General features: G+C 34.6%; 2 protein-coding genes across 2 annotated transcripts in view; one reads left to right on the top strand and one right to left on the bottom strand.

Moving 5' to 3' along the window:
* Positions 1-16,778, bottom strand: part of LOC129796081 (long-chain-fatty-acid--CoA ligase 6) — a 215,337-nt gene that overhangs the window by 32,831 nt on the left and 165,728 nt on the right. The window lies entirely within an intron of this gene.
* On the top strand, positions 8,696-9,482 carry LOC129796262 (ninjurin-B). Its single transcript, XM_055838054.1, has 2 exons — positions 8,696-9,023; positions 9,183-9,482. Exons 1-2 carry the CDS (start codon positions 8,739-8,741, stop codon positions 9,312-9,314), a joined length of 417 nt encoding a protein of 138 aa, XP_055694029.1. The 5' UTR covers positions 8,696-8,738; the 3' UTR covers positions 9,315-9,482.

The following is a 16,778-nucleotide window of genomic DNA, read 5'->3' as shown; positions in this document are numbered from 1 at the left end:
CTTATAATCTTTAGCCAATAATTGCGCAAAGTTCTTCGGAAAATTTTAATTGGAATTCTAAGAAAATATTTTTTATTCTAATTATTCTTAAACTATTCCTTATTTTAAAATCTTTTAGAGCATTAAAAATTGTCCTTTTTTTTGTAAAACTTAACATCAATCTTCAATAAACTAAATTTCCAAAAAAGTTCGTTAAAGTTCTCTCTCGTGTTCTAGCTTTTATAGTTTTTCGCAATATTTGGTGCAATTTACTACTAATACTAAGTCAGGCTTAGGTTTTAATTCTGATTTAAATTTCTTGAGCCAAGCTTTCTTAAGCTTTTGTAGTCACGCTGAACTTCCTTAGACTAATTTAGGGTTTTGAGCAAAGCTTTAGATTTTCATTTTTAGGTCGGATCTACGTTTTCAATAACCAGGATTTAATTTTTCAGGCTAAATTTATAGTTTTAAGTCACAACTAATTTTTCTGAGCTAAACTAGCTAGATTTAACTTCATTTCAGTTAGATCTAAGTTTTTTAAGTCAGGATAATGCTTTTTTAAAGCTAGGATTGAGAAAGCTTAAGGCGAATTTTGTAGGATTTACCCTTTACCTTCATATTGGAACGAGGTTGAATAAAAAAAAATAATATAATTTTAATAATAATTAAATTTAAGTAAAAAATAAACTTTACCTATTATTTCACTTTTCCTCTTCAAAATATATTAAATCAAATAACTTTTAAAGCTCTTTAGGATATTTTACAGGATCGGTTAAGAGTTTTCCCTTTAACTATTTATCCGGTGAAGAATTATTAGTGATCTTGCCTCTTCTGCTCTGGTATAACAATATCTAGTATAATAAATGACTCCCTCAAAGTTACTCCATATGATGATAATTGATGCCTCAAATACACGTGTCATCAGCCCTCAGTTTAATCACATTTATGTACCTTAAGCTCGCCTTTCTTCGCGATTACCATTTTAAGGGAATTGTTCACATGACAAAACTTTCTTGTGCAGAATCTGCCGCTGAAAAGTCCCTTTTCTTCCCCCCGTCCCGGCATTTTGATATCAAACACATGTGTGAGAAACTTTTACAATCCTCCACCAGCCAAAAGTTTAGAGATTCACGAGAACACCGTGTTCTCCAAGCGGGGGTGGTGGAAATCATGCAGAACACACGCGGGTGGGACGGTTGAATTCTTTACCACTTTGCACTTGAGTTGCAAATTCATATTGGTGTGAACAATTCAATGATATTACATGAAATATTTATTGTGTATATACCTACATATGTATGTACATAATATGCAATAGGTGATGGAAAGAGGGAGGGGTGGTGTAGATGTGAATTCCAAATTGTCTCCTCGATTATTGATGTGACACGCGATGAAGAAGGCAGAGAAGTTCCCCCCGCAGAACCCCGCCGTTCTTGCAGATTGATGGGGAATAAACTGTGATGGTGAATACAATACTTTTGGTGTGTTGTTGCTACCACCCACCGCCCAGTAAATAGATTTTAAACTTTTACAAGCAATACCACCCTCTCAAAGAACGACGAATACCCCGAATGCACCCCTTTTCAACTCATCCCACTCTCAAACTTGGCGCGCAACGAGAACATTTTATGGATTTATCGGAATGTGAGGAATGTATTGAAGTATAAAATATGAAAATATCCGGACATATTTGCAACCGTTGAAGCGATATATTGTACTGTACATACATATTACATGGTACAATTCTTAACGCTTCCCGCAACTGAAAATTCTATGACTCTTTTCGCTTGGAAGCTGAATAGGGTTGAAGATGAAATTCAATACATGAGATCCATAGCTAAACCGACAATGAATTTGTGTGTGTGTGTGTGCTTTGTCGACCATTCAAGCTGCGTGGTTAAACCTCACAAAATGCACCGCAAAATCCCTTTTCTCGAGAGAAAAATAAATTAATTCAAATCACGAAGTGTCCTTCTGAATTCTTGACGATGAGAAACCCCCAAGCGGCATGCTCTTTGACACTACACTTGGGAAAATGTCAGGGTATAAATTCCTTTTAATTCATTAAGAAACTATGTATATCACCCTTCCGGTATTCACATTTGAATTTCTATTTAATTACTCCTCCACACTCTCTTATATGAGATTCTGTGATGTCCCAGTTGATATTTATTAAATTCCAAAAATGCTTTTTGTTTACATGCTGCGAATATTTTTGTGTAGGTAAGTAGGTTCTCAACTGTAGTAAAAAACCACGCAAAATCACACAAAAAGTTAAGATTTTGAATTGTTTATTAGGTAGTGAATTTATGAGTTTTTGTAGGATTTAAATTAATGCGAAAACAGATGATTAAAAATTATTTAAGGAAATCGTCTAATTTTCCCTTATTCTGGAAAATTTTAAGATTCTTCAGAAATTTATTATTTAAAAATGTACTGGTAAGCTGACCAAGCTTACGAGAGCTGTGTTTCTTTCAGTGTACCAATTTTGTGAGAGCAAATTAGAACGCGAATTTGTTTAAATACATGCAAAATCGGGAAAAGTTGAAAAGTCATCCCCCAAGAAATCTTTAAAATGCCATATCTCGGGAACGGCTCCATAGATTTTCGAGTTTGAGCTATTGTTGGAAAGGTCTTAACCTCAACTATAATATATTAAAATATGAAGTAAATCGATAATGGCATTTTCGAAATATTCGAGTTCGAAATTTTCGAAAATTTTGATTTTGACTTTAGCGCCTCTCGCGATCATTTCTCGAACTTGCAATGTTCTAGACATTTGTAGGGTTTCTCGAAACCTTTCATTTGCGCTTGAGTTGATCAAGATCGGACTTGTAGAACCCGAGATATGACATGCCAACTTTGGAACGCTATATCTCGAGAACGGCGACATAGATTTTCTTCATTTTTGGCATGGAGCTAGATAATATGGTCAGCTATAACATATCAAAAAATGAAGCAAATCGATAATGGCGTTTTCGAGATATTCATCGAAAACTAATCAAAAATTTTGTTTTTGATTTTTGGCCCTCTAGCGGTCACTTTTGAAACTTCTGATGTTCTAGAGAGTTGTAGGGTTTGTTGAGAGCTTTCATTTGAGCCCGGGTTGATCGAAATCGGTCAAGCCGTTTTCGAGTTATGGTCGATTTTCGATGAAAAATTGTGGCGGCCATATTGACTAAACGGCTTGACCGATTTTCGAAAATGATGCATCGTTGGAAAGCTCTTGATGACCCCTACAACATATAAAAATTTCAGCCCTCTAGTTATAATAGGGGCTGAGATATAGGCAAAACAAAATTTTGAGGTTATTCAAAATGGCGGACGGGGGGGTGGGGGGTAAAATTTGACATCATAATCGGATGTCTTCCAGTCGATATTTAAACTTTGCCGTTTACCGCAAGTCTCTATCTATCACCGTTCTCTCGCAATTTAGCGTTGTACTCCGGCCGGACGGCCGGACGGACGGCCGGAAAAAAATTTTTTTGGCGCATACGTTTTTTGGAATGTGGGGACCCTAATTCGTGCTCATCCCAAGTTTGAGCCCGATCTGACGACTTTCGATTTTGCTCGGTACACAAAAGCTGTGTCTGAAAGAAACACAGCTAATAGTGAATTATTTTGAGCGGAAAACTGGGAAAACTCTCTAACAAAAAAACAAGACTTTTCTTCTATTCTTTCTGTATTTTGAGAATCATTAAAACTTTAATTCAGCATTAATGGAAGAAATAAAATAAAAACTATGTACAACATAGTAAGATTCTTTTTTCCTTTATACTTTTATTCCAGCTTAATACATAGTATACGTATATAATAGGGAATGCTCTTGCTGCAATTAATCTGCTTCACATTCTTGCAAGAGGGAACTTTTGAATGCAACAAAATTGAAAAGTAGAGCATAATTGCATGTACTTTGGCTCCCACTCGAATGATGAGGACCATTGAATTGCAAGATGCCATGGGAAACTATGTAATTTATGGGATTATTTTCCACCGTTTTCCAGTGACAAATGAACTATGCTTTTGTGTGACACTATAGCAGAGTTGCCTGAAGGGCAAACGAAGGCGACTCACCTTTGTCAGACATTAACATGCTTTTCCATCAAAAAGCTTCTCTTCTCGAGAAATTCGCATTTTCGGGAAGAAGAAGCATCTCTCAACCACCTCAGGGAGGGGGTTGAAAGAGAAATGAGGAATCATTATGCAAATATATTGTTTATTTTATTGTGCGGTGAGCATTGCATTCTCTGTGCTATATATATACAGTATGTATATATACGTATATGTATGTTAATATAAATGCGAACTACCATCACATATTTTTCTGTCTCAAAAATGCTTGTTGCTAAAGAAAATGTCGAGAAAAGTGAGAAGAATGTTAATACGTCTTGCCATTGTTTCTGATTCTGAGTAGTTGAGCTCTTGTTAAGGTGTTGTAAAGCTCTCAGATGAAAGTACTGTATACATATGGAACTAAGAGGTGTAAGTTATTTTTCTCAAAAATATGGTTATTGTAAAATTAAATTCATTTAGCAAATAATTCACCCTTAAAACGGAAGGGGAGAATGCATGCATAGATAAATTGAATTTTAAAGATCCTTTTACGGTATATTCAGTTATTCAAAAATATAAAAAAAAAACTCATAAATAAATTCATTTGAATTTTTTAATTTTCCACCATACATATACCCCTAATGGAGCCCAACCACAATCCTTCAAAGTAAATTAAATTCATCAACAAATTAATCTCCACCCCGCGAAAATGTAAACTATTCCTCAAAAGTGACCGCTTTTCATTTCTCTAAGAGTTTATTTTTTTACCCACTAATTCATTTCATACGATAAAACTTTCAGGATTGAAGTTTTTTTTTTAGTTTTGGGCTAAAATAACGAATTCCATTATGGTTAGAGGTATTAACTTTTTTTTAGCCACACAGTTAATAATGCGTAAATGAAATTCAACATACAGAAGGGAAAGCTCATTAAAAGCTTAAGGGCCAGACGAAAAAAAACTTTTCAACCTGGGTCGTTACAGAAGTCATTAAAAAATAAAAGTTTCAGGGAAAATCTTTACATTTGAAATGCAAAAACTACCCACAACTCCATTTTTGCACTCTAAAATGCAAATCCAACTGGAATTCAACCGAATATTATCTCCTTTTTGCGGGAGAGGGTGGGAGAAGGGGAATGGAGGTAAATATATCGAAAATATTTCCGAAGGTTTTGTCGTTTATTTAGCCACCAGAATGCACCGAATGAAGTTCATACTTCGCACCGGCGAACCAACATAGTTATGTTAGTATAAAAACAATTAATAGCAATTTAAACAATAGTTTCACCATAAATCGCTATTCAGAGTCAGTCTCCACCACCCCCATGGGGAGGGAAAAGCAGAGAGGTGAAGTGAATGGGTGAAATGGAATTATTGTGAAATGAATAAATTTGCATTATGAACATGGGGATGGTTTTTGGGCCACCCCAAAATACTTGCAAAGGGAAAGTTTTAGCGCTCTTCCCAGAGCATCTCCTTGGTGCACCAAATATAAATTCAAACTCGCAAGTAACAATAGTTTGTGCAGCAAAAGTTTCCCACAAAGACACTACCCTCGCACCCACCCCCACACCCTCAATCTCTTCGCCAAAAAACAATTGTCCACCCCTGAGTCAATTCACCTGTGAAAACTATAGAAATTCCCCCGACAATATCGTGCAAGAACATTTGATTATGATTGCTAAACTGAATATTCAACCAACAAAGTAAACGTGTTGGTATGAGGAGGGTGGTTTTGTAGTTTGAAGAGGTGAGTAACTTTTTAGGCACAGTGTCCACAACATATAGGAGCTCTACATCCTCCTATTCTGCTGGAGAGAGCAAAGTTAGAATAAACACGAGGCATCACCCGTTCTCTCTATGCTTTTTGGGATGTGCGCAACATACACACGAGGTTGCTTCCTGGTGGCCGGAACAAAACTCCCATATATCTCTTCCTACGGACAATGCGACTGACATGAATTTCTATTATATGTAGATTTACTCTCTGTACATACATCCTCTTATACCTTGTCCTACTACACCCCCATTTACCATACACAAACATTTGTAACCAAATAATTCTTTAAAAAAAATTATTCTTTTCAATTTGTAGCAAATTAGAAATTAATTTTGGCAAAGTAATTAAAGAAAATTACATTACGATTTAAAAAAAAATCCTTTAACCCTTTCGCGCCCACGTGAAACATTGAAACATGCGCTTTTTTATCACGATTTTTATTCTGTGGATGCTTTCAGAGCACTTTTCTCAGTTAGGAACGACTTCTCTGGCCTCTTTTACGTAAATTTGTAACTTGAAAAAAAAAACAATAATTTCATAAAAAAATGGAAAAAGTGTTTCACGTTTGGATCTACGTGTGACCCAAAAAACGCGAAAGGGTTAAGGATCATAATGATTCCAGCAGGTGAAATGACGTGAAAATAATTTTTGGGGTTAGTTTAAGCTCAAAAAAGGTCTTTTTGGCAAAAATCTCAACTTTGAAATTTCGTTTTTTTCTTGATGTGGGTCTATTGGGATCTTAAAATGTTGAGAGATCATAAGTAGTTCTGCATTTATTCTAGCTATAAAACAAATAAATACCTAAAATTATGAATTTTGAAAAATTAGCGTCACATCAGTCCTTAAAGGGTTAAAGAAGACAATTTTTTAATAATTTAGTTTATTATTTTTTTTAAATTATTTTCTAATTAATTCGGATTTATTTGTGGTTTTTTAAAGGAAAAAACGTGCAAGTATTTTTTTTGATTTTTCTTGTGGTTAAACTCTCTTTGTTTTACAAAATTTGTTCCATTTTAAAAAAAATGTACAGGTAAGCTGACCAAGCTTACGAGAGCTGTGTTTCTTTCAGTGAACAAATTTTGTGAGAGCAAACTAGAACGCAAATTAATTTAAATACGCGCAAAGTCGGGGAAAGTAGAAAAGTCATACGCTAACAAATCTTTAAAAGGCCATATCTCGAGAACGGATCCATAGATTTTCATAATTTTTTTTTTGTTTTAAAGGTCTCGAAGTCAGCTATAACATATCGAAAAATGAAAAAAATTTATGTCGCCATTTTCGAAAAATTCGAGTTCGAAATTTTTTGAAAACTTTGTTTTCGATTTTAGCGCCTCTTGCGGTCATTTCTCGAAGTTGCAATGTTCTAGACATTTGTAGGGTTTCTCGAAACCTTTCATTTGCGCTTGAGTTGATCAAGATCGGACTTGTAGAATCCGAGATATGATATGCCAACTTTGGAAGGCTATATCTCGAGAACGGATCCATAGATTTTCTTCATTTTTGGCATGAAGCTAGATAATATGGTCAGCTACAATATATCAAAAAATGAAAAAAATTTATGTCGCCGTTTTCGAGATATTCATCGAAAACTAATCGAAAATTTTGTTTTCGATTTTTGGCCCCCTAGCGGTCACTTTTGAAACTTCGGATGTTCTAGAGAGTTGTAGGGTTTGTTGAGATCTTTCATTTGACCCCGGGTTGATCAAAATCGGTCATGCCGTTTTCGAGTTATGGTCGATTTTCGATGAAAAATTGTGGCGGTCATATTGACTAAACGACTTGACCGATTTTCGAAAATGAGGTATCGTTGGAAAGGTCTTGATGGCCCCTACAACATATCAAAATTTCAACCCTCTAGCTATAATAGCGGCTGAGATATAGGCAAAACAAAATTTTGAGGTTATTCAAAATGGCGGACGGAGGGGTTGGGGGTAAAATTTGACATCATAATCGGATGTCTTCCGGTCGATATTTAAACTTTGCCGTTTACCGCAAGTCTCTATCTATTACCGTTCTCTTGTAATTTAACGTTGTACTACGGACGGCCGGACGGACGGCCGGCCGGAAAAAAATTTTTTTTGGCGCATACGTTTTTTGGAATGTGGGGACCCTAATTCGTGCTCATCCCAAGTTTGAGCCCGATCTGACGACTTTCGATTTTGCTCGGTACACAAAAGCTGTGTCTGAAAGAAACACAGCTAAAACATTAATGTCATTTCTGTAAAATAAAAGTTTTGAAATAGAATTTTTAGATCGTTTTGCATATAGCACCATGGAAACATTTGGAACAATCAATTTTTTTAAATAATTACTACAAAACAATACATTGTTCAACTATTTGAATTTAGATTTAACATTAAAGTAACTATTCCTCTGTATTATTTTCAATCCTGCTCATCCAGAAGAGTTCTCTACAGGAGTAAGAATGTAAAAAAAAATTTAAGTCAAACTTCTTTGGCACATTTCTCATCTTCTATAGAGATCTTTAGAATTCCGTGACAATCCTCAAGAGACCCTCTTGTGAAGGATGTGGGGGCGGTGGATGGGCTTTGTGTGCGAAATATTTTGTGATTTTAATCCAAGTCCAGAAGCCAGATGTGTCCTCCATTTGCAATTCCTTATGGGTGAAAGAATTTAATTTCAATCGCAAAGGGAACGACCATCTGTGGACAATAATTTTCACTTGATTTGACAGACACTGTGAGGCGAATATTTCTTCAAAAGCATATTTTACACAAAATCCACACAAAGTAGAGCTCCAATAATGGACTAAAAAACTTTTTCTGTGTGACAACCGCAACCACAATTCTTCCCATATTTGTGTGATAAGATATTTTTTTTTTAAAAGATTATTCGTTCGCTTAAGGCCATGTCTTTTAGTTTGTCGTCGACATTCACGCGCGCGATCTCTCCGTTCTGTCTGTAACTATGGATGGCGGAAGGGACATTGAGATGGGAAAACTTGGTGAAGGTGGTGGAGCCAAAATGGGGGCAGACGCCATTGATGGGCGACGGAGTACAAAGAGTGAGTATGCTTCGAAGAAAAGCGTTGCCGAAGGAATGATGGATATCGCTCTGCTCACTGCAAATGCCAATCAGTTGCGTTTTCTTATCACCTACAACACCGAATCACGCACATTCTACATTATGCTTGGGCTCCTTATAACATCTCTCGCACTCCAAATTGCCGTTGGGATTGCACTAATTTTTAAGGTACTAAATTCACATTAAATGTCATATTAAATATCTTTAATATGATTTTTTATCATAAAAAAAAATCCAATTAAATTCATTCAGATCAAATGAGAAAGTGCTGGAGTTTTCAATATTTTTTTGAATTAATTGCTCATCCCCTTTGCCCTTTTTTTGCAGCGCCAAATGAAAATCAAAGGGAGGAAAAATCAAGCGAATCACATGAATGATTACATAGTCGGTGGTATATTTTTGGTCACTGTAATTAATGTGTTGGCGGCCTCTTTCACCATCACCGAAAAAACTAATTAAATGTAATGGTTGCAATGAGGATTTTTCAGCTTTTTTTTTACAAAAAAAGAGAGCACAAAGTATTGCAACATCAATGGACTTTTTTTATATTTAATTTTGTCACACTGAATTGTGAAAAAATCTCTCCCTAAAAAAATGTAAAAAAAAATAAAATGAATTTTACGATAATGTGAATTTTTGATCCAGAATATAGTAACAAAAAATATGATTTGAATAACCCTTTTAAATTAAAATATTATTAGAAAATTAATAAAATGATTACACTGATAGCAATAGGTTGTGAAAATGTGACACAGTTGCTTCTGTGTAATGGCAATACTGAATGTACAATTTTTGGAAGCAATAGAATATTTTTGGATATAAAAGAATTTCACAGAATTCCCCCAAAACATCCCTTTTCCTTCGGGGGTTCATTTGAATAATAAATAAAGGAAAAAAATAAAAGAAATTCTTAATCATCCGCAGCATTGTATCGCGGGGAAACCCTTCATGTGGTAAATATAACCAATTACAGTGATTATTTTGCCGCGTGTAAATAAATGGTGTCGTTGGTGGGTAAATTGAGGCGCGTAAATCACCACCGAAAATTGGATGCTTTGTGTGACGCATCCCCAGGATATTCGTGGTTGCCCATTGGTCTTCGAAAGCCCTCACCGTAGTGTCATGAATTGTTAATTTATTTCGCAGCTTCCGCGACAAATACCATACCTTGCATTTCCTCGTTAGAGCTTTATTGTTTTACACGGACCCCTTTTGGCGATGCCACTAGCATTGTAACTAGCTATGTATATAACATGAATGTTGTCTCACAATGCGGATATTTTGTTATGAGTTACTAAGAAAAAAAAATTCGGCATCACTTTTATTCATTTCATTCAATTTTCCTGCAATTTTTTTTTCATTTGGCGCCATTTTGTATTTTGCTACCTATATTAAAGGGTTAATCGTTATTTGTTTATTATCTACATTTTTTTTATATTGAACTTTTTTCACATTTTCAGAATAATTCCTTTCTTTTATCTGTGATTCTTTTTAATCAAATTGTGAAAAAAAAATATTCCGTTCAAATTAAACCGGCATTTAAGCTCCACCCTGTAAGTGAGAAGTATAGCTATGCTATGTACGAATTTAAATGCCAATCAGAGTTTTTCTATTACATACATTTTTTTCATATTTAATTTACTTTCATTTACAATATCTGAATTTTTAAAGGTCAGTTTAAGTCAGTAGCGTATGTTAGGGAGGGTGTTAGGATGTATAAATAAATGTATCAAATGTTAAAATTAACGTCTCAACGTTAGAAAATAAATGTCAAACGCTGGAAATAAGTCAACCGCTTGAATTTAACAAATAAATTGTCAAAATCTGGTAATTTCAATGCAACAAACGCTAAACTTCGACTGATGTACTAATCATATTTTTATCAAATAGAATACACTTTTATTTAAATAAAATGTTAAAACACCCTCTTAAATACATCTCTGTCATTCCTGCTTACAAGTATGGAGCTTATTCTCACAAAAATATTTTCTTTTCTATCTATTTCGTCTTACAAGGGATTTTGTAAGATTTGGTATTCCAGCAAAAAAAATCTTTTATAGCACCTTTTTAGAACATTCCCCTCAAAACACCAAAACGTAACTAGATGTCGCTATTTGTGACGTTTGACATTGAGAAAATAAATAAAATTAATTCGGATCGAACTTTATTACAGGAAATTTATTGAAAAGGAACGTTTATTTTCTATTTATTTCGTCTTACAAGGGATTTTGTAAGGTTTGCTGTTCCAGCAAAAATTTCTTTTTCATTATTTTATAGTAACAGACCTCCGAAACTGGAAGTCGAAAACAGATGTCGCTGTTAACGTTGAAAAACGAAGTGAAACTGAAAATGCCGAAAATAGACGAAGTGAAAAAAGTTAATGTAAACAAATAAAATGAGGTTAAAGTTAAGTGAATTTATCAACAAAACACAATGGATTATTCGGAATTTTTGGTAAAAATTTAAAACTATTAAAGTATTTTTGCATTTTACATGATAAAGAGTTTTTTTTTATTTTTTTTTTATCTAGATTGTGATGGGCAAAATTGAATCATCCGGAACTTTTGGACATTCTGTAGCATCCACAAATTCCGGGAAGAGATACCCGGACAAGTCCCAGGCAGCATGAAATGTTTATTTAATAAGCAGAATCCCATCCTGGGATGCTGGAAGCATTTGTGAAAGAACAGAGTTTTACAGAATGGCCATAAAGGCATGAAGTCGGGAATTTAATATTCTTAAATAAAAAGGCTTTTCGTACTCTAACTTTTTGCTTTTTAATCTACACTATACAGAAATATCTTTCAGTGCAGCCTGCGTGAAGGCATAATCTAATTATCTTCCTCAAGGCCAAGTCTTTGGAAAGTATTGACATTCGTTGGCATAATTCCCAAAAAAATGGTCAGACTTTTTCCACATATTTCACAAAAGTTTTTGTTAAAAAACAACCCAAAACAATTCCAAACACTCATATTCATGTAAAGTATCCGTCAAAGTAGTCAATTGTTGCCTATGATGATAAGGAATCATGCTTTGGTGGTCACAAAATTCACAAAAAGATTGAAAAAGCACCTCGGCAGGTCCTTATAACACACATGATTTTGTAAGATTTTCTTACAAGTTATAAGAAAAAAATCGGCCGGAATACCAAAACCTTTTCTTTTCTATTATAGCAAAAATGTTTCTCGCGACGTGTTCTAAAAGTTGAACTGTGAAACTTTTTAGATCTTACAAATTTATAAGTTTTTTTTGTGAGAATGCCAAAAAACCTTATAACTCACGAATTGTAAGAAAAGAAAAGAAAATATTTTTGCCAGAATTAGCCCCTATATCCATTTTTCCATAATTTCAAAATTTCAATTTTTTTTGGAAAAAATATTATTTTTGAAAATAAAACTAAATTAGTTAATGGATCCTATTGTATTGAAAAATTCATACATTTTGTAAATTTTATAGAATTCTCTGAAAAAAGGAACATTGTCCCGCATGTTTGATTAATTTGACATTTGGGATGACATGTGTCAAATCGGTCCACGCGCTCGCGAACTTTTTCGCGTGACATTAATTTGTAAAGTGAAGGCATTTTTAAAAAAAAAAAAAGGCTTCGTCAGAGTTTAGAAGCGATGTAATGTAGGTAATAAATTATTGCAGATCCATCACTCTTATCACGGGATGGACTGTTGTTTTGTCATTTTTAGGCACCAAACCACTTATTCAGCATGATAAAGCTCACAGGAAGTACTTCCCAATGACGCCCTCGCACTATGAGTGACAGAGTTAAAGGACATCACCGTTTAGGGGGTAGGTATGTATATAATTTATCTGGGCACGTAAAAATAAATTTATATCGTCCCACAATTACAAATGGTGTACGACTGTCAAGGGATACCCTGGGAAATGTGCAAAAGGGAGAACACCAAATAAATGATACTTCAATTCAATCTTATCTCCGTGCGCTTCCTTGAAATACTTTCCCATCCAGACGCTTTCGCATTTAATATGTATGATGGGTTTGGGGGTAGGGGGGTGGAGGGTGGAGGGTGGTAGTTGGTGGAGGTGAAGCATCTACCTACAGTGAAATGACGAGAAACATTTTGGGCATTCGCCGGCTTCGTGTCATGTGGGTGGTTTTTCGCATTTCTCCAAGATGTCTCTCATTCCATCTTTATTTTCGTTAAAAGGGATGTGGGTGGCAGGTGGAATTGGGGGATGAAGGAGCTGTGAGCTCTGAAGTAAATTAACGCGAACATTCGTGAACTTTATTTTCTCATATTGCAAATATCGCCTCCCTTTTGGAGCTTCTTCTTCAACGAGAGATGGTGGGAAATGAACGTTTTTCTGTACTATTTACCACCATTTTCTCTTTCTTCTACCAAAAATTCTGCAAACATATAAGACGACTCCCAAAGTATGTATAATTATTTATTTACATTGGACACTTATTCAGACGCTTATCTACTTTTATTTAAGGGCATTACTGTCAGGTTGTGTTGTATTTATGGTTGTTTGAACTTACTATAAGAACCATCCGGATGGGGTGGGGGTTGTTAGATTCTGGTAACTCACCTATATATTGCATCCTATATATAGCGCACCCGAAAACGTGCCACTCCACTTGATGAGATAATTAAGATCGAGGAAGGAGCTGCCAGCCACCCTCCGTGATCTCATTCCATTTTCCCACCAACCCTTATAAGTGCAAGATGTAAAACTATATGAGCGGAATGAAACAACTAAAACCCAGAGGAATCCTCTTCACAATCTTACCCAACACTTCCACTCTAACATAAGAGTGTCGGAGGAATTTCAAGACAATGCAAGTGCAAGGAATTAGACAGATAACGAGTCTTAAATGTCAATTCTGACAGATACACGGTGTTATGCAATGGCATAAAGACTGTATCAAAGATAATGGAGGATTCTTGAATTTCGAGGTATCCATTTATGTGTAATTAAAATGCACAACGGGAATCACTGGAAGTAACTTATGGGTGGTTTATTATGTATATAAAATAATATCTATGTGCATCATTTAGGTAAATTGATAGGTAGGTAGATTGATTCCTATTCAACGTGTGATAAAATCAATGCTTATGCTGGTCCAGTTTACTAAGATTCTTTTTACTAAGGATATTTTTATTAGGTATAGAATTTAACACTCAAAGGTATAATCTAAGAAATGTTAACCTGCTCATAGAGTGAGCTCACCTAAATTGGCGTTATACTTAAATTGATAAAAGAGTAAAACAGCGAGAAAGGAGATAGATGGGGCAATGGGAGAGTAGGCAGGGTGAAAGAAAAGCACAGCGTTAGATAAGAGTTTCAATGATAATTAAGGGTGGAGAGCTGGGAGAGCTAGTCATAACCTTACCTTTGAAGATCGCGCGCAGTCGTATTAAGGGCGGTCTCTTTTGAGAGCTGGTGAAATTAAACATTTTTATTTTTCTTAAACTTGGTTTTCAAGTGTTGGTCACATTTATAGACTTTATAGACGAATAAGAAAATCACTTTCCGACATCTTATGTGCGACGCCATCGTGAGATTTTCCTCAAAACATAAAGGTAGGTTTTTCTCAGGATCTACTGGATGGATTTTGATGGGGTAAAAAGCAAATAGAAGAGGAAATACCAATGCAGATTTTGATGTACCAAAATTTTGAATTTCCATTCTGGGGCTGAGAAAAGTGAAAAAACGTCAAAAATATCTGATCAAAAGTCCATCAAATGCCATGATCATCACAAGAATGTGATTTCATTGAATTAATTTTCTTATTCATTTACTCAGTTTTACACACAAACAAATGAATCCCATTTAATTCATATTTAAATTTACAAAATAATTACGTAAATTTTACTAAAGAACTGTGTAGAGAAATGCGCAGTATGAAAATGCAGCTTTAAGGATCTGTAAGAAAATTAAAGGATTATTGTAATTTCTTTACTATTTTCTTTTACTAATCTTACCTTGTGATAGGCAATCATTGAAATTTCGCCAACAGCAAATGTTGAAATTATTGTGGGACGCTGAATGAATGTTAGAACCATAAGATAAGTTCTCTGGCTCTCTATTGGCATTTGGTACCATTTTGTAGCAGCTAAGGCGGTGGAAACTCTTTCACTGCTACTCTTAACGACCTCTCCGGTATAACAAACTATGAACATTTGCAAAAAGACTGCCGGTGGAATGAAGAAGAATGCTGAATGTGTCGCTGAAAATTTTAACATGTACAAAACCATGCAAAAATAAATAACGCTCGTTGAAATCTGCACTAAGTAGTTGAACCAGAGAAGTTTACGGAATATTTCCAACATCTTATTGGCTTTCGTGTGAAATTTGAATGATTGAAGGAGGATTCTTTTGTATTGCTCATTAGATAGGGATTTGTTTGTATCTAATTCCTCATATAGTTGAGATATTGAATCGAATTCTCCTTTAAAGTAGACCATCATTGAGAGAAAGACTACATCAAATAGTACCAAAAGCCAGAGGGAATAAATCGTTGAGATTGATTGAAGGACGAAATTGAGCGGGATGTGAAGAAAGGATGTCTCGGCGACGTATGTAAAGTAGAGAATTGATGTAAATTTTGTAATTTTTAGAGCAGTATAGTGATAAACTGATATAGAAAGCAAGCAAGAAGCATGAAATAATCTGAAAATAACAGAAAAGAAATTGAAAAATATTTATTTCTTCATTTTGGAGTTTATTTATATTATCATCATCAGGTCTTCTTCATCATAATTGCTTCAAAATAAAATTTAAGGACCTGATGAAGAAATTAATAAATTCCGAAATATCACTTAAAATCATTCCTTCTGAATTCTTACCTCCCGAATTGATTTGCAAGGTTAATATGTTTTGGCATAATCTTTTGTCGTATTTTCGTTAGAATATCCATGTTGAATACCTGCCCGTCAAAATACTTTAGGGAATTGTCTAACTCTTCTCTGTAAATTACAGATACAATGAGAAATTTGACAAAGACTTGAATCCACATACAAGGCATGATGATTAAATAGAGAAAATTTTCCACTTCTAAGGGTTTTCCAATAAATCTTGCTACTTTGTGAATTGCAAAAATCGTATTTAAAACAAGGATTGATGGCATTATTGATATTTTAAGGAAATTAATGCTCTTCCATTTGCAATCAGGTAAAAAATTCACTCTAGTTAAGTAGTAAAGGAGTTTAAGATAGATCTTAAAATTTCTGTGAGAATCTTCTAATTTTGTCTGAGACATTGTACACGTTTTAACTATCTGATTGTTTTACGTTCATTCAAAGCCTTTTTATGGGTCGTTATTGTAGTAACGTAGTAACATTGTTAATAATAAATTATGTTCCTGCATTTTCAGAGGTAGAAAAAGGGCGTTTTGGGAATTTTTTAAAATAGTTCAGTTCTTTAATAATTTAAGATTATACACACGAGCTGTTTTTTTTCTTAATTCTCCTACGATTTTCTTAAAGGTCATTAGACCCATGAAGAACCTTTGATATTTTATTTTTTACGTGTTTGTATTGAAAAAAAAAAACAAAATGATTTAATTCAAATTAATATTCTTATTTGTCAATGGTGCGGTACACGTAAGAATATTAACTTATTTTCTCCTTAAAACATCTCAATTGAATCTCCGCAGTGGCTCCAGCAGCATAACTACTTTTTGCTTGCAATTCTTTTCCAGTGAAGACATTAAAATGGGCACCAAGTGCGTGAGCAGTCGCACAGCTACTGGTAAAGAAGTCACAAAGCGTAACGAATCGGAAATAGAATCTTTTGACTTGACTGTTTTCTTCCTCAGAAATATATCTCTGTGTTCATGGTGGGACAACACAATAAAATCATAAATAACATGCGTGTGGCGAATGTCCGAAGTTTTTCCTTACTTTGTCGCATGGACTTCAAATGCTCCATACTTTCTCCATT

Source organism: Lutzomyia longipalpis, chromosome 4 (assembly GCF_024334085.1).
Source record: "Lutzomyia longipalpis isolate SR_M1_2022 chromosome 4, ASM2433408v1".
Lineage (NCBI taxonomy): Eukaryota > Metazoa > Arthropoda > Insecta > Diptera > Psychodidae > Lutzomyia > Lutzomyia longipalpis.
This window is presented reverse-complemented; position numbering and strand designations above follow the sequence as displayed.